The 24,451-nt window shown below is 43.6% G+C and overlaps 1 protein-coding gene across 3 annotated transcripts in view; it reads right to left on the minus strand.

The window, feature by feature from the left end:
• Positions 1 to 24,451, minus strand: part of SNX29 (sorting nexin 29) — a 2,314,491-nt gene that overhangs the window by 2,212,972 nt on the left and 77,068 nt on the right. For 2 of the 3 annotated variants that reach the window (XM_069645591.1, XM_069645594.1), the window contains exon 2: positions 9,504 to 9,618. In XM_069645591.1, the coding sequence (XP_069501692.1) occupies positions 9,504 to 9,552 (49 nt within the window). In that variant the 5' untranslated portion in view covers positions 9,553 to 9,618. The remainder of the gene's footprint in view (positions 1 to 9,503; positions 9,619 to 24,451) is intronic. The other variant, XM_069645593.1, reaches the window with a different exon arrangement.

The following is a 24,451-nucleotide window of genomic DNA, read 5'->3' on the forward strand; positions in this document are numbered from 1 at the left end:
CCTCTGCCAGAGGCTTCCCTCCTAGGTGTAGGTCTGTAGATCTTACATGGGATGGGTGTGCAGTGTCTTCCAAGTCTAGAACTTACCACTTTGTTCTTGGGTGCATAGCCTTTGGCCATGCACCCAACACTGCACGCACTCCCCACAACTTGACAATCAAAATGCAACACTACGGGTGTATGCAAGGGTGGCACATGTGGCGGTGGTTGTGGCCAGGGCCTACAGTCTTGGAAGTAAGGCCTTCGGCCGACAGCCATGCATCCGCGACTCTAGGCCCTGGCCACAACCACCGTAGCGTACTATTGAATATAATAATAGCCATTGGAAACAATGTATTCACGGCATGTTGGCAATATCAATGTTTCCTAACACCACACGTGTCCTTACAAAGGTAACCACTCCCCCTGGCACGGGCTCAAATACTGGCCTTATTGGACCCCTCATTTTCTGTGCGTACAAGGAGGCCATAGAACATAAGTCATTAAGTAGGTATAAGTGTACTGTGCGTACAAGATGTCCATACACATTACATCATGACGAGCGACCCCCAGAACAAGTGCATTAATCACCCATATCTTAAGACTGTAGCCCCTGGCCACAACCACCGTAGCATGTGCCACCCATGGCGGCGTACTAATGAATATAATAATAGACATTGGAAAAAATAATGCGTTCACGGCATGTTGTCAATTTCAATGTTGCCTACCTATACCCGTGTGCTTTCAACAGTTACAAATTTCCTGCCCACTAAATGGACTGAAGTGCTTTTGTTATTACCCCCCCACATTTACTGTACGTACAAAGTGTCCATAGAAGTTACATCATGACGCCCGAAGAACAAATGCATAGATCACCCATTTCTTACTGTCTGAACCTTTCCCAATGCTATGTGACACAGCAAAATAGGTTAATGAAAAAAGCATATGTACCCTGGTTGTTGCTTCGATTTCTGCGGATCCAAGATGTCAGGCGCATCCAAACCATCTGACGTAGAACACGTCTCGCAGCAGCCAATGGGCAGAGACGTTGCGTGTACGCGGTCATGACGGCAGCCCCTTAACCAATCGGTTTCTTGTTCGTCGACCGAACAGGGAAGTGTGGCCGTGGAGCGAACACAGATATCACTAATTATTTCAGACCTCCTTTTTCATAATTATAAAGAAACATACTGCCCGTATGGTTACCAAATTTACAAAAGCATGCTTTCTGGACCAAGCCCCTGTACCTGCCGCAGATTTCGTCAAAATCCATCCAGCGGTTTCACTTGTAGCCGTGCGAAAACTTTTTCCCCCATTCAGTCTATAGGAAAAAAAGACTTTTTGGGACCCTCCCCCCCTTTAACTCCGTTCCGCCTGGACGAATTCTCACCAAACTTTACAAAAACAAAAAAATTGACAGGCTAAAATCCTTGATGCTAAGATTGATATTGGTGGGTAAAAACACGAGCGCTAGGAAGGAAGTGCCAACAGTTCCCATCGAGAAAGGAGGGCTGGCTGTCCCAGACATTCTGCTATACTACTTGGTGGCCCAGATGAGCCTCATCAAGTTATGGTACGGACAAGCGCTTAATGCACAACATGTGGCTCTGTAAAGAGCTGTGGTTGCCCCATGGAAATTAACCTGATGTGGGGTGCTAAAGAGGAGCTGGCTAGCACATACACACTGTGAATGCCGCCCTGAATGCGCTGTGTCAGGTGTTGTAATGCTAGTATGTAATATGCGAGCCAGAATAACATGGCGTCGATGCTCAGCCATTTTGAACACTCCTCTCCCATTCCAGTAATGCAGTAATGAACAAGTAGCAGGGAAAATGGTGCAAGGTCACAGATATTTTGTAGGCGTACTGACTACAGAGAACTGTTATTGTATTGTCCAGTGAAGGACAATACAGAAGGGGTGTTGGAGTGCGCTGCAGCTGCTTGATAAAGGATCTGGGAATGCATGCAAGTAAAGGAGCGCTGGGTTTTTCCACTTCCAACTGGATTTTTCCACCCTCTGTCTTCGACTTGTGATCTGCCTTTCGGCCAAGGGCAGAACGCAGTTGGAAGGGGGGTTGCCCCATAAAGGAGATGGCATTCACGGAACGGTCAGAATTGGATGTTGAACCCCAGGTCTCGCTGAAAGGGAGGACGCTCAGCTTCAGACCCAGTTGCCCGCAATAATCTCTTCGGCCCCCTGCTGAGGGATTAAGCAGTGTTGTCTAGTGGCCAATATGAATTTTTCCTCTGCCTCATGGCTAATGATGATGCAATTTATATTCTAATCTATATATCTGTGTGTATATGTTTATATGTATTGGTGTTCTATTTGGTCATTATATAGTATTTGTTATGAATAAAAGGCCTGTAATGCGCCATTTTTATAACCTAATATGGGGTAGGCATGTTTCTTCTGCTACTCTGAGTCCAATTACTCGTTATTGCGAGAAGTGGCTGGGGGAGACGTGTTTGTGTTCTTCCCCTAGAGCCAAATAGACGAAATACATGTGTACAGCAAAGTTCAAAGACCTCACCCACTCCCCATGAATATATACTTTCAGAGAGTAGTAAGTTTTCCCAGCTCTTTTCAAGAGGGTACTCACAGGGAACTTGCAAAACTAGGGATAGTGAGAATTGAGGCTAGTTCAGGAACAATACTTTATTAACTAGGGAAGAGTTCTCATACATTGGTGGGCTTGGAGGACGCGTGTACCAGATGCTATAAGCTGCAATATATAAAGGAGTTCCAAGATTTAGCCCCCACATTTGCGATGGATGCCGGAGGGAGAACCAGCCCTGGCTCCGACGTCTGGGGGCTTACAAAGTAAATTGGTCACTCACTTGAATAAGCTGGTCGGTGAATGGAGGGCCAACGATTCCCAGGGTGCTAGGCGGACACGGGAGGGAGATATCGCCAGGGAGATAAATTATCTGGAATGGGAATGTTTGTTTGTGTATTGTGGTATGTCAGAAGCAGGAGACAGACCAAATGGTGACATTTCCAGAATGTATCGATTTATTTAAATTATACGAAAAGGCCTTCATGTCCCTATTCTAGGTTTGGCCTACCTATCGAAAAATAACTAGGGTACTCATTGTCATTGGTGTAGTCCAAAGAAATAGTCTGTCTTCTGTCCTAAAACTAATCTACGCTAGCCCTACCACAAAGGAAAACAGCCAAAAGGACCAGGAGACGGACTCCCTTCTCCTGGACAAACCTTCTCAGCTTCAGCAAGCTATTCTTAAATAGTTCTTGGTGATTTCCTGAATCAGTTCCTTCAATTCAGAGAGTGGACTAATCTACCTCCGGGCTATACTCTTTTCTTCCTTAATAAAAGTAAGTTTATCAATTTAGGGTTTTGACCCTTATCCTGCATGACAACTTGCAGTGTGTCTTTGCTACTTTCTTAACTTAAGCTTCAATGCTGTGATCCGCTATATTTCTTATTCAGATGTTTTTTTCTCCATTCACTTTCCTTGGCTCTTGTCGGATCACTGGGCCATGTTGATTGGGCTCCTAAGTGTTCTTGACGTGCTTTACATTTTATCCACTCACTGGCTATGAAAAATCCACTTGGATTTGTAGAGGAAATTGCAAGCCGAATATACAGATGCCCTTCCTTTGATTTAGTTAGGGATATTCTATGTTAAACATTTGCGTGTGGACATAGCACATGTTAGATAAAATGCATACTTCTAATCATTGGCACTTTCTTCTGGTCGACAAAGAATGGCAGGTATCAGAGTAATATAAGCTTCAATTAATTTACAAGGGAACGCACAATTATTGAATCAAATGTAATATGTTGTCGCCTAAATCACAGATTTTAAGATCCTGCCATCTATCTATACATGTCTGCAACGTGCATGCTTATGAAGTTAGACAGGAGGACATTCTATCATGCCACCACAGGTCACAGACCACAACTGAAAGACTACCACATGCCTATTTTGCCATCTATGCACTCAAATGTCCTTGACAAAATCCCTCCCATGAGAGCAGCATGACAGGACTTGATCACATGGATCTTGGGACCCGAAATCTGCCCAAAGGAAGAAATCTGCGAGAGGAGCTTTGAGCCGATGTGTGTATGTTTTCAAGATAAACCAGTATGTTGTTCGCAAATAGCAACAATTTAAAGCACAATTCATTACACTGGATACCTCTGATGGCCTTGTTAGAGTGGACAGCAATCGCTAACGGCTCCTAGGATATTGCGTAAAGTAGTGGTGAGAGAGGATATCCCTGACTAGTTCCTCAGGTTAGTGGGAAAGGGGTAGTCGGGAGACGTTCAAGTTGAACTCTAGCCGTCGGTGAGCTGTAAAGGGCAGCTATCCATTTCTGCAGATGTGGACAAAACCTCATTATCTCCATTACCTTCATCATGTATGGCCATTGCACCCTGTCAAACGGCTTTTCTGAGTCCAAAGAAACTACTGCAGCATCCAGATCAGCTCTCTGCGCCACATGCATGAGATCCATTGTCTTTCTAACATTGTCCGATACCTGCCTCCCCCTGATGAAACCAACCTGATCCCCCCCTGTGGATCAGTCAGTGTTGGGAGGACACTCTAAATCCTCTGTCAATCTTGCCAAATCTGTACCCAAGAGAGATATAGCTCTATAAGAGGCACAGTATGCCGCCCGTCTCCCTGCCTTGTGGATAAGCATAATAATCACCTCCGGCATGGAATCCGGAAGGACCTCTTCTAACACCATGTTGAAAACACTAGCCAAGTGAGGGGCCAGAGTTGACCGAAACCTTTAATAAAATTTAACAGAAAACCTGTGGTCTCTCTGTGTTGTGCCAGATTTTATACGTTTACTTGTCTGAACCACCTCTTCTGGGGTTATTGGCACATCTACGCTGTCCTATATGAGGTCAGACAACCCTGGAATGAAATATGGCCCCTGCCACCGGAATCCTAACACTGCTAACCAACCTTGTCTTGCGCGCTTCCATTAATCTCCAGGGTAGAATTCGGTCTGCCCCAACTCCTTTCTCATGGTATTTTTGTTTCAGGAATGTAAGCTTTTTTTCTGTGTCCCGCGCTAGCAAGCTATTCAATTGTGACTCAAAAAACTGCAGCCCTAATCTGATTTAACCCCCTAGCCTTAGTTCCACCTGGTTGTAGAGAGTATATCTTTGCCCGAAGAGCTGCCTCTGCCCTTTGTATTTCCCATTTCCTCCAGGAACGCAACCCAATCAGGAACCCTCCGATAGTCACTTTGAAATCCTCCCATACAAATCTGGCACTGGACTAAACCTCATTGTTCAACTCAAAATATTCTTTAATGTGTCCCAGTAGGGTTTGAGCCATCTTCGCATCCTTTAATAACAGATCATTACAGGTCCATCTCCTCCCAGGTCTGCAAGCCTACCCCTCTCCAAGCACCACCCGGACAAGATTGTAATCTGACCATGGAAAGGGGGCAACACACGTTAACAAATCCTTTCAGTTCATTGTCAACTAGCACAAGGTCAATTCTGGAATAGGAATCGTTAACTCGGGAGTAAAAGTGCACTGGGACTCATGGGCCCATAAGGTCTGAGAATCAGTCACCCACAAATCCTTGTTAATCATGCCAAATGTCCTACCCTGGGCGATGTCTGCCAGGCCTATTACCGAGTCCATCTGTCTCTGTCCCAAACCGGGTCATGGCCCATGAAGTCACCACCAATTATTAGACCCCCCCAAAAACGTAAAGCTCCTCTTTCAGGGCGCTCCAGAAGGAGGTCTGACCCTCGTTTAGACAGTAAACTGAGTATCATAAGACTTCCCCTTAATGAACCTTTGACTGCTATGTACCACTCCTTGGGGTCCCATAGGGCTTTTACCACCTTTAGACCCAGTCTACATGAAGTGACAATGGCCACACCTCCCCAATAGGTCTGGTTTTCAGGCCTAGAGGGTCCCCTTTAATCCAGTGTTTACTCTGTAGCAGGAGCAGGTCTAGCCTAACGTGTTGGAATTCCCTAATAACAAAAGAGTGCTTGTTGGGGGAAGTTCGAAACCACAGACATTGAGAGAGAGCCACAAAGAAAACAATGTAGGAGTCTGCCATGTGAACGGATACAACATCTAGAAAAGACCACATCCACACTCCTAGCTAGCTCTATGAAAGAAGAACTCCATCTGCCGAGAAAAACAAAGTGTAAAACTACCAATCACCCTTTTCGTGAACCCTAAAAAACACACAACATCCAGTGAACATTTCTGGAATCCCCAAAACATTACACCCCTCCCAACCCCAGGCCAGCAGAGTCACCATCACAGGCCTAGGACTGAACCACCAGGAAAAGCCCTGACCCCCGGGACATGACATAATAATGAATTCTCATACTAGACCCTCTCCCCCCCCCCCAGCAACCTCTCTCACATTTCCTATTGTAAGAATTAAGCTCCCCCACCGCCACTCCTTCTCCCATACAAACCCTGCAAACTCCTGTCTCAAAAACAAAAAATGATTGTTTACCCCACCCCTACCCAGCTGTAAAATATGTTTTTAAACCCCCATAGCTGCCTCTATAAATCTCTCTGACATCAGCACAGGAACACACTATGCAATTATAGGCCCTCCCAGGTGAGACTAGAATTGATCATCATTTGCAGGTTCTAACATTTCAATAGTCACCCCGTTGAGGTTGGATATTTATCTTTTTGAACTTCCTTGAAATAAGCATTTGGCGACAGCTGTTCCCCTTTGCCTTTTGGAAACCCTCATCAAAAGAACCCTCGTCATCCTGGGCTTGAACATCCGGTGGTTCCAGTAGCTCACTCATGACCATCTGGATATCATCCTCAGTGATCATCTTATATTTATGGCCCTCATATTCAAAGGAAATAGAAAAGGGGAAACCCCAGCGGTACTGGACTCCCTTTGCGTTAAGCCACTGAGTGGGAGGGGCGGGGCGCTTCTTGCCAGGGCGAAAGCAGAAAGGTCTTGAAAAATAATTATCTTGGAGGAACCAAAAGAAACCAGACCCTCTCTCCTCGCCTTATCAAGAACTCTTGTTTTTCCTCTTGGTAATGGAAGGGGGCAAGTACAGTACAGACATCGGTTCCCTGCCAGCCTCCCCTCAACCCCAAGGCGGTGTTCCCTGTCAATTGTGGGTTGAGCGGTCATATCGTTACCAAAGAGGAGCTTAACCACCTCATGGATGGACCTCCTAATGTCCATCTGTTTCTACCTCTTTCTTCTGAAATCCCAAAAACCGAAGGTTGTTTCTCTCACGGTTTTCACAATTGTCCATCTTGAGTCTCATCTCGGATTCCCTCCTTTCCAGTTCCAAGAGGCTCATATCAATGTGAAGCTCTACTGTGTCGACTGAGGTTTGATTGATTTCCAGGTTTAGCAGTCCGCCGATGTTATTGACTTGTTTGTCCAATGTATCAAGCCCGAGTCCTATGTGGGTGCGAATCCCCTGGACCTCCAACAGTGCCACTTGTGTTTCATTGTTGTGGCCACGTCAGCAGCAGACGTCCCTGCCATTGTCAAATGATCTGACAGATGCTCTATTGGGGCTCACTCGGGACTAGCAAAGTGAAACGTATGGAGAGACGTTTTCCAGTCCATTAGGGGGAAGGCGACGAAAACAAAGAGCATGTGTGACCTCAGTCCTGGTCAGCTCTGCGCGTTGAGGAGATATAGGGGCCTGGAGACCAGGCGTCTGCCAGCTCATCCAAGAGAAAACAAGGACAGCAGCTCTGGGAAAATCAAAGTGCCTCCAGAGCAAACACCTTTAGTTCAGTTCTCGTCTGCTTGGGTTTACAAGCACACCAACAGCACAGGAAGGGGGAGTTAAAATGATAGGAGGTCGCATGTCCCTATGTAAGCGAGCCATTACTCTTCAATCCACCTCTCAAGCCATCCGCGGATACGCAATGCTTCTCTACCAAAGTGGAACCCTCACTATATCTCACAACACCTTCTGACTCCCCAGAGGCTCCAATAGGGACAGGTTGCCCAGGACATTTAAAGGACCCCACCAAGGAAAACCACTGCAAACTCATCTGAAAAACCCACCAGCCGGACTGAATCCAGGATGGCCCAGTACAAATCTCCAATAATCCGCTGCAGCAAAGTACGCCCCCCACAGACACCTCAGTAAACCCCAGCAGAGGAGATGATACAGCGCCCAAAAGCCCTCAACAGTGGCCACATTGCAAGGCTCCGGGCCTCCTCATCTGGACTTCAACAGAGGGACTGGCCGCTGTAGCTGCGGGTTCTCAATGGGGAAGACAAACCTCCACAGGTGAACAAATCAGCACTTTGCTCCTGCGTGGCCCGGCTACAGCAGAAGCCACATCTTAGACGTGCCGCACGTCCACATGAGGCCACCTCTTCGCCTTCTCCTAGCCACCGCTCCGTGACCAACAATCGACCACCTCAGGGCAAAGGCTGTAAGCGCCTGCAAGCTAAGGCCCACCCCTGCCAGCACAGAGCGGTGGGAGCAGCCTGTTCGTTGTGAAGGGGAGTCTTCGACAGCGGATATCGTGCCCCCCCCCTGCACTCCCAAGGACCAACTTTATCAAAATTGCACACAAGTGTGTCCAAGGTGCTCCCACTGGATATGCTCACTCCGATGCTGTCCCCGGGGGGAGGGGGCGCAGAGGGTCAGAACTGGGGGCTCTGACCACTTTGCAACCCCGTGGAATGCGAGTGAGCTGCCTAAGCTTCTACCTTCAGTTCGCCCCCTAGTGGTCTCAAGTTCGCATTATTGACCATGCAAGTCTGACATCAGAAACACAAGCTTTAAATCCACGGTTGCACGTTGTTTCAACTTTCAGAACAATATTAGTAAACTCCAATTCTAAGTACTTGAAATTAAATTAATAGATTACATGCACCGAGAGAAGATCGAAGTGTGCAACTTTTGAAACGGCAACTATGGTGAATTTGTTTTTTACAATCGGAACATACGCCCGAGATCAATCAAAAAACTGGAATATCTTTGTGTCAGACAGTTTGATGATGCCATTTACATAATATGCAATTTCTTGCCCTTGTTTTACAAAGCACCATATGTAGTCTTTTTGCAGTTGCGATGAGGCAAACAGGCCCAGAGAAGACAATTTAGTATGTTGTGTATTGTATTGCTGCAAGGGCTGCATTTAACAGGAAGAGAAAGACTGGTTACTTCTTATGTATCCATTCTCTTAACATTGTGTTTGGTTTTGCTTGGTTCCAACGGGGACAGCCACTTTTCTCTTACAGAGACGTAGATTATCCCGTTATTACCAATTGTTTCAACGTGAATTGTGACATTTAGAACAATATCAGCTCGGTTTGCCAGCAGTTCAGAAAGGGTTTTGACGCAAAACAGGTCATGCTGATATGGATAATAACATGAAAGTGAGAATGGATAATAACTTCCAAAACTGAATTCATCATGTATGTTTTGAACATTCAATTAAATATCATTTGTGACGTGGTTAACTATGCCTTTATACAACAAATTGCAAACGCTTGGCATACACCCTGACACTGCCGTTTTTCACTACATTATTTACAAGACTTACCAGTAGAATGTACAGTCTTGTTGGTGTAATTCTCACGCCAACTCCCCATCCTCGGACAGTGCCCTTTTCTTCTTCTATGTTTCACAGCCACTCACACTTAGCCACTGAATCCTTTCTAGTTTAAAAAGACAGAAAGTTGTGGAAGTTAGTGAAAATGCACTACGGAGAATGAGTAGCCTGCCGGAACCATGACAATAGTAATGTGATAAAGTGGCGTACACAGAGTGTGGGCAGTCAGAAAAAAGTATGGTGAAAAAGCATTTTGATAAAACAAACAATGGGCAATCCAACAGGTTGGGTTTTCATATATGCATCTGTCTGGCACTGCCCTGGAATTCCTACCATTTGAAAACGGTTGCCACCATAAGTGCCATCATTTTCGATAGATTTCCACAATATTCCCACATACTCATCAAATGGCAGGTATTGAAATCATTGTACACAAAAATGTGGTAGGCCCTCTACTGAGAATGAATACAGCTCAAATAACAGATTTTAAGAGGTTTCTGGTGTGGTCCCACCACCAGGGGCAGTCCAGCGCCGAAATTCTACGGAATTCTCCTCCAAACAAGAGTACCAACAGCAACCTTTGACACGTGTTTTGGCCTTGTAGGGCCTTATCAGTGAGGTGAAGCTGTGCCCCTCTAATGATAGTAAGCAATGGGCACACTTCACCTCACTATTGAGGCCCAACAAGGACAAAAGATGTATGGTGTTATTTTTGGACCTCTTGTTCAGAAGCAAATTGCCTAACATTTTTTAGTGATGGACAGCTCAGGTGGGTCCAAACAGACTGATATGTAAATGGTTATTTCCCCTGAAGGGTGCACCAATGTAAAATGAGCTTGTAGACCCTCCTTAGTTTAAACCCACACATAGAACAGGTTATTTGGCCATGTTCATTCTCAGTAGAGGGTCTTGCACCGTGGCTCATATAGTTGATAGTGAATGCTGTGATGAGGAACAGTGTGCCAGTGTAAGAACCAGTATTATCTGCAATTATGGCCACAGCAGATAACATGATATACTATGTGTAAACCCCACTCTTGAGTGTCTTACTAAAGTAAATGTACAATCACAACAATTTTAGAAAAGTAGTAGGAAACCCCACAATGATTCTGCACAGGTTAGCAATGTCGGTGGCCACAAGACACAAATTAATTAAAATCTATCATGCATTTAAAATGTGAGTATTACACAATACACCATTGTTACATACTTAGACAAGAATCAATATAAAAAAATATCTCTCGGACCGACCTCTCGGGTTTAAAACTACTGACGGGTCATTTTAGATTCAGGAACTGCTCAGTATGTTCCCTCACTCAATCTTAAAAATATGTTTATTGAAATGGATTGATGTGGGAATATAACACGTACGCTTAGTCAGGCCGGCTCTCCGCAGGTGGCTTACAATACACGTGCAACTGAATGAAAATCAGGTAAGGACAACAAGGTTGCAAGAGTGGTGATGCATATATTTGGGGTCATGCTTCTATTTTGAAGACCCAACATAAGGGGTGTAGCAGTCTTTCTAAGCAAATAAAAGCTTTTCAGACTAAAATCACATGCTAAAAGGTTTTGAAATATATTTAAAAGTGATAGGACAAAGTTGCTGAAGAAATATCAGGAGTGATTACAAGCGCACTTTCTATACAGACATCAGTTTGATTGACCTTTTTGTACATAAACAGGAAGTTTAAATGCAATGAAATACGTTTTGAAACCTGAGCACATACGTGGTGTATAGCACAAAAAACAGACATGTGTGAAGAACTAAGGTTAGTAGCTTGTGGAGACTGACGAATCTGGACAGTTTCATCTCATCTCCCCAGATGGGAGCCACCTCCTTTGAGGCTAGGGAGGGTAGCACACTAAACAAGACCCTCCCATGGGGGGGGGGGGGGGGGGGAGGAGAAGAGAGAGAGAGAGAGAGAGAGAGAGAGAGAGAGAGAGAGAGAGAGAGAGAGAGAGAGAGAGAGAGAGAGAGAGAGAGAGAGAGAGAGAGAGAGAGAGAGAGAGAGAGAGAACATTTCCGCTTTTTGCAGGCCGCCTAAAAAGGGCTGCAAAAAGACCGCAAAGTGCATGAAGTGTTTAGAGTGTTCAGTTGTTGACAGGTTGGGGAGGATCCACCTTGCCGCACATAGCTTGCTTCTTAGGGCCTGTGTTTGGCAGTGAACCCCGATCCATGCTTTCCCTCCGGGATCACAGAAAGCGGTCGGGATTTCACAGGTGAATTCAGAGGGTGAGCAGCCCTGCCTCACTGAATACTTTATTTTACTTGTGCAGTTATCCTAATGAAGTCTCTCAAGCAGCAAAAAGATACTTTGCGCGGCACTGTGCGCCATGCTGGTAAATTAACTCACAGCCCGGCCGCAACTAGCGAGAAACCTCAGCCTTCCTCTCTCGAAAAGATAAGCAAGATCCTGACATAGGAAAGCAACCATAAATCTGTTTCTTTACATTTGCTTCAGCAGAGACTACAGCAGGAAATAAGGGGATTGATTTATCTGTTATCTCTTAGTCAAGAAGTCCTTATAGAAAAGCCCCTTTCAGGTTTACCAACAATTGACACAGATTCACTGCTAAGAATGTGTATAGGTTTGAAAAGGAACTCTATAGGTGGAGTCGCGCTTCAAATAAGTGCTTCGACCGGATTTGATAATATAAATCGGCATTCAGCTTTCGCAAAGACTTATTTCCAATTCAGACTCTTCGGGCACAAATAGGGATGGGGAAAGTACATTGCTGTCTGATGCAATCTCTTTAGCAGAAGCAACTGGAATCTCAACCCCACCGCTAGACAAAAACATCTCGGCAAAAATGGGTTCTTTACTAACAATATGCTCCGCAATGGCGAAGGAGCAACACGAGTCAAAAATGGTCCTGGCTAAAATAGTGGACGTAATACTGGTGTGTAATGCGGATCAGGAGATGCCTAGGGCTTCATTGCAGGGGACAAATGAAATTGCACTTGACTCACTCAACACATTTAGAATTGCTAAATCTTCCTGCCGGCGCGGGTCATGAGCAGCAGAATGCAGACGCAGTATTGGTCTGTGAGCAGTCTCCCTTTCTCTCTTTGATAAATATAGAGCCAGTTGACAGCGACAATCGGTCTATTGCATCACCCACTTCTCGCAGGTTTTGTAGAAAAAAGTGTGCTAGGTGTAGGCTTAGTAAATTGAGCAAGCACAGAAACTGTAAGGGAGATGCTAATATTGATGCCTCTGGATTGTGCGTTACCTGCCCCTAACCAATTAGAGGAAAATAGAACAAAAATCACCAAGGATCTGGGTTATGGTACCACTAGGCAAGTCTTCCTGCAGGAGCCTCTTGACACATTGCTTCAGCCTGGCCCGGCGCCACCTTCACAGCCTGTGTTAAGGCGATCTTCCTCTATGATACCACCTCTGCCTCTACGTTGTCTAATCTGGTGCCTCTTTTTGTCAGACATGGAGAGAACCAGGTCCTGAATAATAACTATAGTGGCCACAGAAATATACAAGTGCCATCATAGCTCGGTCAACATTTAAAAGCTAATGCTTTGGGTCCTGCAATTGCAACATCTCAATCCTCCATGACTAGTAATGTGGTACTACTGTAGTCTGGTTATGGAGAAAAATCGGTTTTGTATAATAAGCAAGGTGATCATATGAATATGGAAGCGCCCAGTTTGCTCTGTCAAATCGAATGTCAATGCCTTAGTTTCTGCAACTATGACATACCTGCCTCCAATGTTTAGCAATTTGCCTTTGATCGCTAATACTTCTGTAACCACATTGCAAATGGTACGAGCCAGTGAGAACAGGGTGTGGTGCTCCCTCTCGGGAAATGGGTTAAACTTGTAGAGCTCAATCCCCGGGTGGAAAATCCCTTCCTTAATCGTTCTTTTTTACTCGAGCTATGGCAAACAATTCCTTGTTTAACCAACACCAACACAGAAGATATGCTATGCATTGAATTACCTGCTGCCGATAGCCCTACTAACTGGGCGCTCATTGAATTTATTTAATCGGTGGTAGTTGCATTACTGAGCACCTCTCTGACTTAAATAGATTGGGTTTTGATCTCACATTATGTAAGAAATATAATACAGCACCATAAGGTGTATCTAAGAAAATTACCATGGCATCCAATTCTCCTCAGACTGCTTCCCTAACGATTCTGGCCACTGAAAGGTTCAGTGTCGTGCAGCTTTAGAAAAAACTAGAGAAGACGAGAGGGGGGAGTAAGTAGGTAGTACACTGGATATTAGATAAGTTCAATAATAAATTGACAATCACATTCTAGGAAAAGTATTGATTGGTTATGCTGGAATACTGTAGGAAATCGCTCCTTTATGTTTTATCCGGCAGGTTACTCTTATCATTAGTAGTGAGATTTTATGTTACAAGAAACCTGGCTGACCAAATAATTTAATAAACTGATTTCAAGTTCTTTGCCGTCCCACAGTACATAAAATCCAAAGGTCGCCCAATGGGGGTCTAGCTATTGGCACTGGTTCAATTAAATTAAAATCTTTTGTTTCTGGCCCCATATCGCTCTATGTACTCCCAGCTGTAATCTACGACCCTAAATTCTTGCAAGCGCAAATTTGATTTTATATACAACCCTCCTGAAGGTACTGGCTCTAAATGCACCCAGAGTATTAGTGGTTAGCTATTAGCATCTTGGTTGGAGCTATGCCCTAGCAGGAAGATAATTCTAGCTGGGGATTTTAATTCCTCCATACTTTATACCCAGCCAGTTCTCAAAGGCAAATCTATTTCTAACAGCTCACTGGGTGGTATGTAAACAGACCCCTAGAAGTACTAAATGGGGTGTGCTCACATGATCTGTTTTGTTTGAATAATAAGGCCCACCTAAGTAACTTGGCACGTACCAGCTAGACAAATGGGCGCTCTTCCTCTTGCTTGGTTTATGCTTTTAGTGATTATGAAACAAGCGAGAGATTTAGTTGCCTGACACTGAACCACCACAGATCAGTGATCATGCTATTCTTAGATGGTCATTGAGGTTGGACACTCCCAGTAGCCTGAAATTATACAGATGTAAAGGTAACAGTCAACGCCCAGAGTAATCATATTATCTGGACAGAGCAGAATGTAAAGATTTTGAATATATTGCTCATACAGAACCTACTTCGTTGAAATGGTTAAAACATCATAATTGGGATTTTAGTAAGTTGATGCACGCTCTGGGAAAACATCTATGCTTCAATTGTAAGGTAGACAAGATTTGTGGTGCTCGTAAAGGTCCATTCGATATTCTAATTCAAAATAAAAGAAGGGACTAGCATCGGGTCAGAAAAAACAAGTTACATTCAGTAGCTGAAAAAGGAAAGCAGCTATCCCACATTTCTACTCATTATAAGAACTGGCTTAAGACACAATTCCTCAGCCACTAATGTCAATTGGATGCTCCTCTTTAAACTTCTGCAGAGCTATGACCATAAGAAATGTTGGTCCTTGATCAGGAATTACACTGCTGGTTGTTTCTCCCAGGAAGACAATATCATTTCTGAGATTGAGTGGACTGCAGAGATAAACGATTTATAGTAGGACTGATTTATACTAGGACTGCCAGAATAGAGTCACCATTGTAGAGGTAGGACCCCCTACATTTAGCGAGGAATTGGTTTTCAACATTGAGGATATACTCATTATCAAGGGACTAAAGAACTATAGGGCCCCTGCCCCTGATAGTGTAGCAAACGGTAATCAAAGCCAACCCCAATTACTGGGCCACTACCTTGGAGTGCCTCTTCCAAAGCATCATGGTTACTGGTATAATTCCCCTCAGCAGGCAGTGTCTATATTGATTACTGCGTTTAAAAAGGGGATAGGAATAAACCTGATAATTTATAGGCTCCTAGCCATGTTGCACAGTAGTCAAAAGATCTTTGAGATAATGCGTTTAAAAAAAACCTCAAATGGGTAGAGGAAAAAGGGTTGCTCCATAAGCTCCAAACTAGCTTCCGAAAAGAACAAGCAAATACTCGGAATATCTGTGCCCTCCATAGCCTAAGGGATGAGGTAGTGTGTAAGGCTAAAAAAAAAAAAATAAATAATAAAAAAAAAAACACACACATACCTATGCTTTATTGACTTCACTAAGGCATCTGATTCAGTTTCTCACACGTGTCTCTGGGGGAAATTACGTACTTGGTGCAAGGCTACTGTATTTTATTAAAACATTATACACAGATACATCAGTAGTAGTGCGTGTCAGGAAGGAGGGCCAATTAACTCAACCAATCCCCATTAAGGTGTTTTCTTGCACGCCTCCGTGCATTGGAGCTGTGAGAAATGTTATCTCCTCCCTTGGGGTCTGGCTCAGTAGCATAGCTTGGATATGATGATACCATGCTGCTAGATCACACCCCGATTGATCTACAATGCTCCATTGATGCACTGTCATCATATACTAAAGACAATTTAAGAATTAATATTAGCAAAACTAAAATTGTACAGATTGGCTCTGGCACCAGCAACAAAAGCTCCTTCTCTTGGAAGTTGGATGTGTTCCCCTCGAGATGGAGAAGAATTATATTTATTGCAAAGGTCTTGTCCCCAAGGTAGGTTTTATGGTGATTTTAGCATGGCCAAACGAAGTGGTGGGTTTAAAAAAGAAAATCAGTAATAAAGGCGGATTTAATATAGAGGGTCTAATTCCAACATACAGGACCAGTATCGTTCCTGGAATATTTTATATTATCCCTCTTCCTGAATCAAGAATTAAATGGTTGGAGATTTTGGAAGGAAACATTTTGCACTTGATTTTATACCATTCTCTGTACCATTCAAAGCTCAAAGACTAGAACTGGGCCTTTCCTCACTAAGATCTATTTGGTTACTGCAGCAATGCAAATTTGTTTTATCCCTCCATCCCGGCATGCTGACTGTATTCATCAGACTAATACCAACTCTTTCTTATCTGAGCTTCGGGGCGTGACTATGCAACATTTGGCTAACATAGGACTAACTATGGAAGAGCTGATGGACTTTCTGAATGCACTTAGGACATTGAAAAATAAAAACCAGCGTATGAGATATAGATACTAATCTTTGCAAATTGAATAAGAAAAGTGTTGCAATAGTTGCTAGCCAGGGTTTCCGTTCGAATCTCCTGTGTACGTATTTAAGTCTTGCAGCACAGAGCTAAAGAGATGTATTACTTATGTGAGGGTCAACATTCACCCGACCCCGACCAGAGAACACATAGGTCGTTGGATGGAGACTGATTATGAGGAAAGACTGCCATCTGAGTAATTACTCTTTTGAAACCGCCCAGCACATTCTCACTGACTGCCCTAAATTGGCTAACGCCTATACAAAAGGGTATGCATCTTTGGTTCCCAACATAGAATTTATAGAGTTAGAACAACTCTGGAATGGTATATATGGTGCTGAATCAATTGTAAAAAAGCCTTTTGGGTTTCTTATCTGGAATGAGGCTCTGCGAATATTAGGATACATTTGATACTGTCAATTATCTAGTGCTAGCTGTGAAATTTTACATGAATCTCCACAGTAGATTGAAATTGCTTGTATTTTATACGTCTTAAAAGTATTTGTTATACTTATCGAACAGTTTTTATTCCGATATGTAGTTTTTAAATTGGTTTTAGTTGATGTGTTATGTACCTTGTACACGACTGGAAATGTGGCATATGGATGAAATAATTTCGGCTGATTTTTTATGTGTCTGTATTGTGGAATAATGCTTTTATCCATCGGTAATATATGTGCTAAAGATATTTATCAATTAACCAATGCACAATAAATACATTTAAAACAAAATAAGACTATCACACACAATGAGCCACACATACCGCACAACATTGAACAAGAAGTAAACCAAAGTAGACACCCGCCCACACACCTAGTAAAGTACAACTACCTCTTCATTCCGCAAACCAGCGCAGTCACCGGCTTTCCAAACTGAATCTACCAACAGCACATCACTGCCCTTGCTCTTTTCCCTCTGTACCCACAAACAAACACCCCCTTCCCCTTACCCCCGAACCTGAGCCCTCTTGTCTTTTTCAGATTCACCAGGAGACCACACGGGTGATGGCAGTGCGCGGTACAAGACCACATAACATTACTATCATGGGGCTACAAAGGGAATGCCTTTCTAAGAAGAAATTTGATTTTTTTAAATAATCCCACATGTAAGGTCCCTAATTTCTAAGCACTTCCTAAAATTCATAAAGACTTCAATGATCATCCAGGCAGACCAAAAGTGTCATGCTGTTGTTCAGTACGTGTGTACACATTTGTGGATTACTTTCTAAATGTATAGTTTATTTGTAAATCGTGCCGGGCCCAAAAGGCATCTGGGCGCATATCTTGGGAAACAATGTTGCAATTACATACAGGAAAAATAAGTGGCTCTATCAGCTTACAGACAACCTGCGGGTAGAGCTACAGTATGACATGTATAGGTACAATATAATGTGTAATAAAGCAAGTACAGGCGAGAAAAGATATACAAAAGGTTGCGCTAAAAAGTGCAGGCATGATAAAAGAAGAAGTTCACAAGCAGCTAAAATTATCTAAATACAAGAGATATGTACAATGAAGAATACAAGCGTTATATACAAGTAAAGTATATCGGAGAGTGGAAAAGTGAGGGTCAGTAGGGCAATCTCCGTGATAGAGCGCCAAGTATCTCATATGTTTTGTGCTGAAAGCCACAGTTTGGTTTTGCTCTTAAAGGCTTGAAAGGAAGGCTCAGCTCTGATAGCATTAGGAAGGGCATTCAGAGTTTAGAGGCCAGGAGCGGGAAGCTCGTGCCACCAGCTTTTTGAAGCTTGAATCTAGAAGGGATAGACTATGGGCTTGGGCAGCTCTCGTGGGCCGAGTGGCGGTGTGAGTCATTTGGATAGGTAAATAGGGGCCTGGTTGGTGAAGCACTTGTGAGTCAAGGCAAGTGTTTACAAAGAGATTCTATGCTTAACAGGAAGCCAATGTAGGTTACTTCTGTGGATAGAGGTGTGCTGGTTTCTTGGTATGTTTAAAGCTGCTCTGATTGCATTATTCTGAATGACTTGCAATTTGTTAAGGTTGGATTGACTAGTCCCTAGATAAAGGGCACTACAGTAGCAAATCCTAGACATGATGACAGTTCTAGCCAGGATGGTGCAATTAGGAGTAGTGAGGAAGGGTCTGCAGGCAGTAATAGGTTTGCATGTATGGGCAGAGGCTGAGCCGACAGCATTGGTTTGTCTACACAGTGATAATGTGGAGTCAAGGTAGATTCCAAGAGTTTTGATGTCCTTAGAAACCTTAATGACGTTGCCATCAATGATGAACGACTTGAAGGAAGGGTCAAGTTTATTAAGACGTTGTGGGAACCCAGAATAAGGAGTTCCATCTTATCGTCATTGAGGCAAAGCTCATGTTGTGCCATCCATGCCTGAATAACCATAAAGAAGTCATTCAGGGATTTAGTTCCACTGCATGATCACCCATGATTGGGATGAGTATCTGGGTGTCATCGGCATTATTTGTGTACGAGACACCCAGATAGTCAAGAATATCAAACAATGGTTTGGTGAACACACTATAGAGTGTTGGTGACACATGAACCTTGGGGTACACCACAGTGAATGGGAGCGGGCTCAGCAGATGCTGACGGGGAGAAAACCTGAATAGATCTGTTGCTTAGGAAGCATCTGATCCAGGCGGTGGCAGAATCTGAAAAGTGGGCAACTGATATTAGGTGCTGGCATAGGATTTGGTGATTAACCAAATCAAAAGGCAGCTGAGAGATCTAACAATAATAGCAATGCTAATTTCCCGCTGCTTTTAAAGCACCTCAATCTGAGTTTTTAGATCAATGAGGGCGGTTTCCGTCCTGTGTCTAGACCGGAAACCAGATTGCCTTAAAGGCATGGTCTAGTAAAAAATGTTATTGGCTCTACGGGTCGGCCATGTTTTTTTAAGCCTAAGTGGCTCGATTTTAGAAAACTTTCCTATGGACCTTACCCGAGTTTTCGTCCATTAAACGCACGCGAAAACAAGCACCAGGGAGCCGCCATTTTCTGATAATCCTATCTTTTCCCCCCATCACCCTGGCTGACCTGCTTTTGCGGCACTAAATCAATTCCCCCCACCCCTGAGCCTGTCATCAGCAGACTCGTACCGCCCATTTCCCAACGCCAAAGCATGTCTCGTGTCAACATTCGCTGCGCTTCAGCTAATGACGTGTTGCCATGGAAATGGCAGGACGCCTCTTTGCTCAATAAGTATAAACAGACCGTTTCACAAAACACAGCAGCAGATTTTCGATTCCATTCCTCTCTCTGTGTTACTTTGAGTATTCTGTGACTCGTTTCAGTGCTCTGGTCAGCTACCTTCGCCGCTTGTAGCCCGTGTGAACACCTGTACCATCTCGGTAAATTATTTTACTCCGTTTACCACACAATGGCTACAATAATGCCCTACATGTACAAGCCCGAGTATACCGAGGAGGAACTACTGGAAAGGGAAGCACGCGAAAACGATGGGGATTCGGACGGCAGATGGCAGAACGAATCAACAGATGAAGAGCCTGGGCCTAGTCGAATGGACGGCGTCTCCACCTGGTGCACATGCAATCGGTGCGAGCTAATGCCAACTGAGGACGAGAACTGCTGCTGCCGAGAAAACTCGGGATGCCTGGCCTACATTTCGGAAGGCGAGCCACGACCGCAATGCATCACCGAGCTGCCAGACTTCAGGGCAGCCTGCCTCACACGGGCCGTGTTGAGAATAATGATGGTGCTTATGCACGAACTTCGCGCAACTGTTCATCCTCGTAATCCGAGTAACGAGTAAGTATACTCTGCTTGTCATGCCACTCCTATTTCATGTTCTTCTACTATATCCAAAATTACATCTACATATCATTGTAACGCATGTAAGTCGTTCAATAGTGTGCATTGTCTAGATGGCATTTGTCCGTGCAGAATGCCATTAGTTACAAGAATTGTCATTGACAACTAACGTTTATTAAACTTATCTTGGTCATTTAAAACAGTTTGTTTCATTCCTTTTCACATGCGGTACAGGCTGGTGGCCTATCGTTCCTTTACATGGTGGCTCCACGGGAGGCTTGGACACCGCGTTCGAAGAGTGATACCCGCCTGTGCCGTTCGTGCCATTAGAGAAACGTTCCCAAGTGACAGCGGTCAGTACAGGGGATTTTCTCTCGCTGTGCTGCAACCTGACCTGTATAATCTTTAAAGTCTTGTATTTTTGTGTCATGAAAATAAGATACAAAATAAAACACCACATATATTTTAACAACGTTTGTTTCGATTTTTTCAATGAATCAAGTGTGTCTCCATTCAAGGATGGACGTCAGACATCTGTGCTCCGAATGGGTGAAGGTCTGGTCGCTGTGAAGCAGGGTGGTCACTATCTATCTAAGCTAACATAACATATTCTCGATAATGCATGCACTAAATAACACTTGTTCAAAGTCTTTCAGTAGGTTATGTCTCTATAAAAGTCACACATATATCTATACTAACAATTACCATTGGATTATACAGGCCTTAGGGTCTTGACCACTATAATACACCGGTTGAAGTGTGGGTCTGTGCTCACAAGAATCTCCTGTATGTGGCATTTGTTATTGATAAGCAATGATATACTATCATTGATATAAAGGCGATATACTATATATTGATATAAAGGCGGTTCGCGCCGGTCGATGCGCGCTGGCATGGGGGGCTGTCAGGGGCGCTAAAGGCCAAGGTGCCAAACTACATGTACACTTCAAAAGGTGTCCCACGCCAAGGGGCCATCGGTCACATGGCCTCCTCAGACCCCGTGTCTCCAGCCAGGCCTCCCCTTGAAGCAGGCCGCCCCCCCCCCCAATACCACGACATACATACGTCATTCATTCACAAACACACCCCAGTTTCTAATACTTTAAAAACCACTCGATATATCTCATGAGAACATCTTTGTGCTTTGCAAGTCAACTCCTGAACGTGCTACTTGGGAACCACTGAGATCTATGCTAATCTGCTCGTCGTCGTGCTATCCGTGAACTTCTGTCACCGCTTCGAGCATACCCATCAGTGCGCTACCTGTGGCCATCCACCTTTTCTCCCGCAACATACTGCTCTGCTTGCTGAATCCAACTGTTTGTTGGTCAAGGTAAGGCCATGTATCCTGGTCATATTTCGCAGATATTTAAATTTCTATCTATTTGCGAGTAGAGTACCCAATAGTGCTATGTTCATTGGTCTCATTGCTATTGACTTGAATTTCCATTGCTATGCTAACAATAGATCTATTTATTTTCATCTGTGTCAATTGTCATCGAATTGCATCCTTCGGGGGTCCAGTCTATGATGTAAGCATGTTTCCTTCTCGTGCAATACAGAACATCCAAGGGATGAGTTACATGTTCAGTTTTTAGTCACATCATTTATACATTTCCGCAATTTATGCAAATACTAAGCCGGACATAATGGACTGGTATAGTTCCTGCAACCAAAACAAACCTTGCATTGATCATTGTATGATTCATTTACTTTTGTATTAAATCTTTATTCTTGAAGATTGTATAATAATGTCGATATTTACTTTTCAGATTTATCAACAATGCCTGCCTGTTCGATTAGCGGTTGCCCTTCGAAGACCCGTGCGAAATCTGAAGGCACTACAATGCATGTATTCCTGAAAATTGTTGATCAAATAAGAGAATGGGTCAGACATTGCGGATATCCACTGGATGAGCTGGAAAGTAGAGTCCAACAAGTCTTACAGGACAAGAGGGGTGATCGATACCGCATCTGCAGCCAGCACTTTTCCTTGGACATGTACACAACATCTTGGGTAACAAAGAAGAATAAACGGCGAACGACACGGAAATTGCTAGAAAACGCTATTCCCACTCTATTCGTCCACATTCCGCCACCGGTGAGTCAAGTGTCCGGATTTAGCTTTAGGCCTTGCGGTAGTGTGTAGGTATCCGAACGGATTAATTGATATTGTAGGTGTTCTATCCCTTGTAAATATATATATATATATATATATAGGAACAGGGAACTGTGCTGTATTGAGCATTTTACAAGTATTCTGTCGCCTTACATGGCTATTTTTAATATTGGCATTTCATTATCAATCATTAATTTACCTTTACAACTTCTTGACTATCCCTTGAATCTGAAGCAAGAACATTCTACTTCCTTGACGTGGTCGCAGTTATCAACCACTTCTAGCGTGTATCAGGTAATCTTACTAGACTAATCCGCTACAGACTTGTTTTATTCATGTCAAGTAATATTTTTATTTTATCGTGTAATCATTTTACTGAACGTTTGGTTAGTGCTTTCCAATTGATATACACCTTAGTTATCGTCCACTGGTGTTTGTTTTCAGTTATAATTAGTGTTATCCATACTAATGCAAGTACTGTCTTTCAGGGAGATGCTGAAGCGTCCGCCACATCTACAATCTATTTCTAGATGTTCTTCAACAGCAGGAGGTATGGATACTGACAGCTCCATCGAGCGTCATCATCAGAGCTGGAATTCTTGTCGTTTGATTGTTCTACACAATGTTTCATTCGTGGTTAGCCGTTGATATGTACCTGTGCTGTCGACCCCAGGTGTGTGTTATGTTTTCACTATTGTAATCCTCACTAATGCAAGTACTATGTTTCAGGCAGTTGATGGAGCGTCAACCCCTGCACTTGATGCAGAGCCTGACATTCAAGTAATTCCAGGGGAAGTGGAAGCGGGACCATGCGTATACGAATCGGCGCAACAGCTTTCGGAAGTGTGCACTACATTTGCAACATCCATAGATATTCTTCAGCAGCACGAGGTATGGATAATGACAGCTCCATCATGCCTGATCATATAACGTGAATCCGTTTGCTATACTTTCTTCCCTATTAACGCAAGTGCTGTGTTTCAGGGAGACGACGAAGCTTCCACTACAATCACAACATCCAATTTAGATGATGCAGATGTAAATAAAATCGGAGAAATAAGTTGATGAAATGTGATCATATTTAGATTTTCCTTGATTCTTTTGGACAATGCATCATTTGCGGTTATCTCTTTATATGTACCTGTGCGTTCGACCCCAAGTGTGTGTTATGTTTCCAATATAGAAAACCATACTAATCCAAGTACTGTGTTTCAGGGAGATGTGGATGCCTCCTCTCCAATACAACCATTCATGGCAGTCCATGCAGAGCCACAGGTATGGATACTGACAGTTCCATCGAAATAGATCATCACTGGTCGAATACTTGTCGTTTGATTGTTGCACACAATGTTTAAATCGTGTTTGGCTATTGAGATGTACCTGTGTGGTCGTCCTCACGTGTGTTTTATGCTAACAATATTTTGATACATAGTAATGAAAGTACTATGTTTCAGAGAGACGATGGAGCCTCATTCCGTGTTGTCTATGCGGATACAGAAAATAGTCGTTGCAGCGCAAGAGGAAGGGAGGACATGCGAAAACGAATCGGAGCTAGAGCGTGCAGATGTTGAAGGTCGAGTCAAAAAAGTTGCAAAGAAAAAAAAACAAAAATAGGTTAGTTACAAACAGTTCATAACTTTAAAAAAAATGTTTGTGCTGGGGACTATTTTATGTTATTTTCCAGTCAATTCTACTACGCTCCATCTTGTGTTTAAACTGAACATCCCTTTTCCAATCTCTCCTCCAGTTACCCGTGGGTGTCAGAACTATACACACACAGACATTGAAGCGAATGAGAGATGTGGCTTGCCAGACCGTGTACACTATGGTGGAACTATTAATTGAGGCGAGGCGTGTTAAGGCTTGAGATGCTCATGTCCAATGGCCAGAACATGAATTAACTGTGTTTGGAGACTACAGCAAAGTTGCATTGGACCATAGCTACAGTGCGACCGCACCACCTCAAGAAGATGTTATTGAATGTATTGAAGATAGCTCTGA

The sequence above is a fragment of the Ambystoma mexicanum genome, chromosome 2p (assembly GCF_040938575.1).
Source record: "Ambystoma mexicanum isolate Mex_15411 chromosome 2p, UKY_AmexF1_1, whole genome shotgun sequence".
NCBI classification, from domain to species: Eukaryota; Metazoa; Chordata; class Amphibia; order Caudata; family Ambystomatidae; genus Ambystoma; species Ambystoma mexicanum.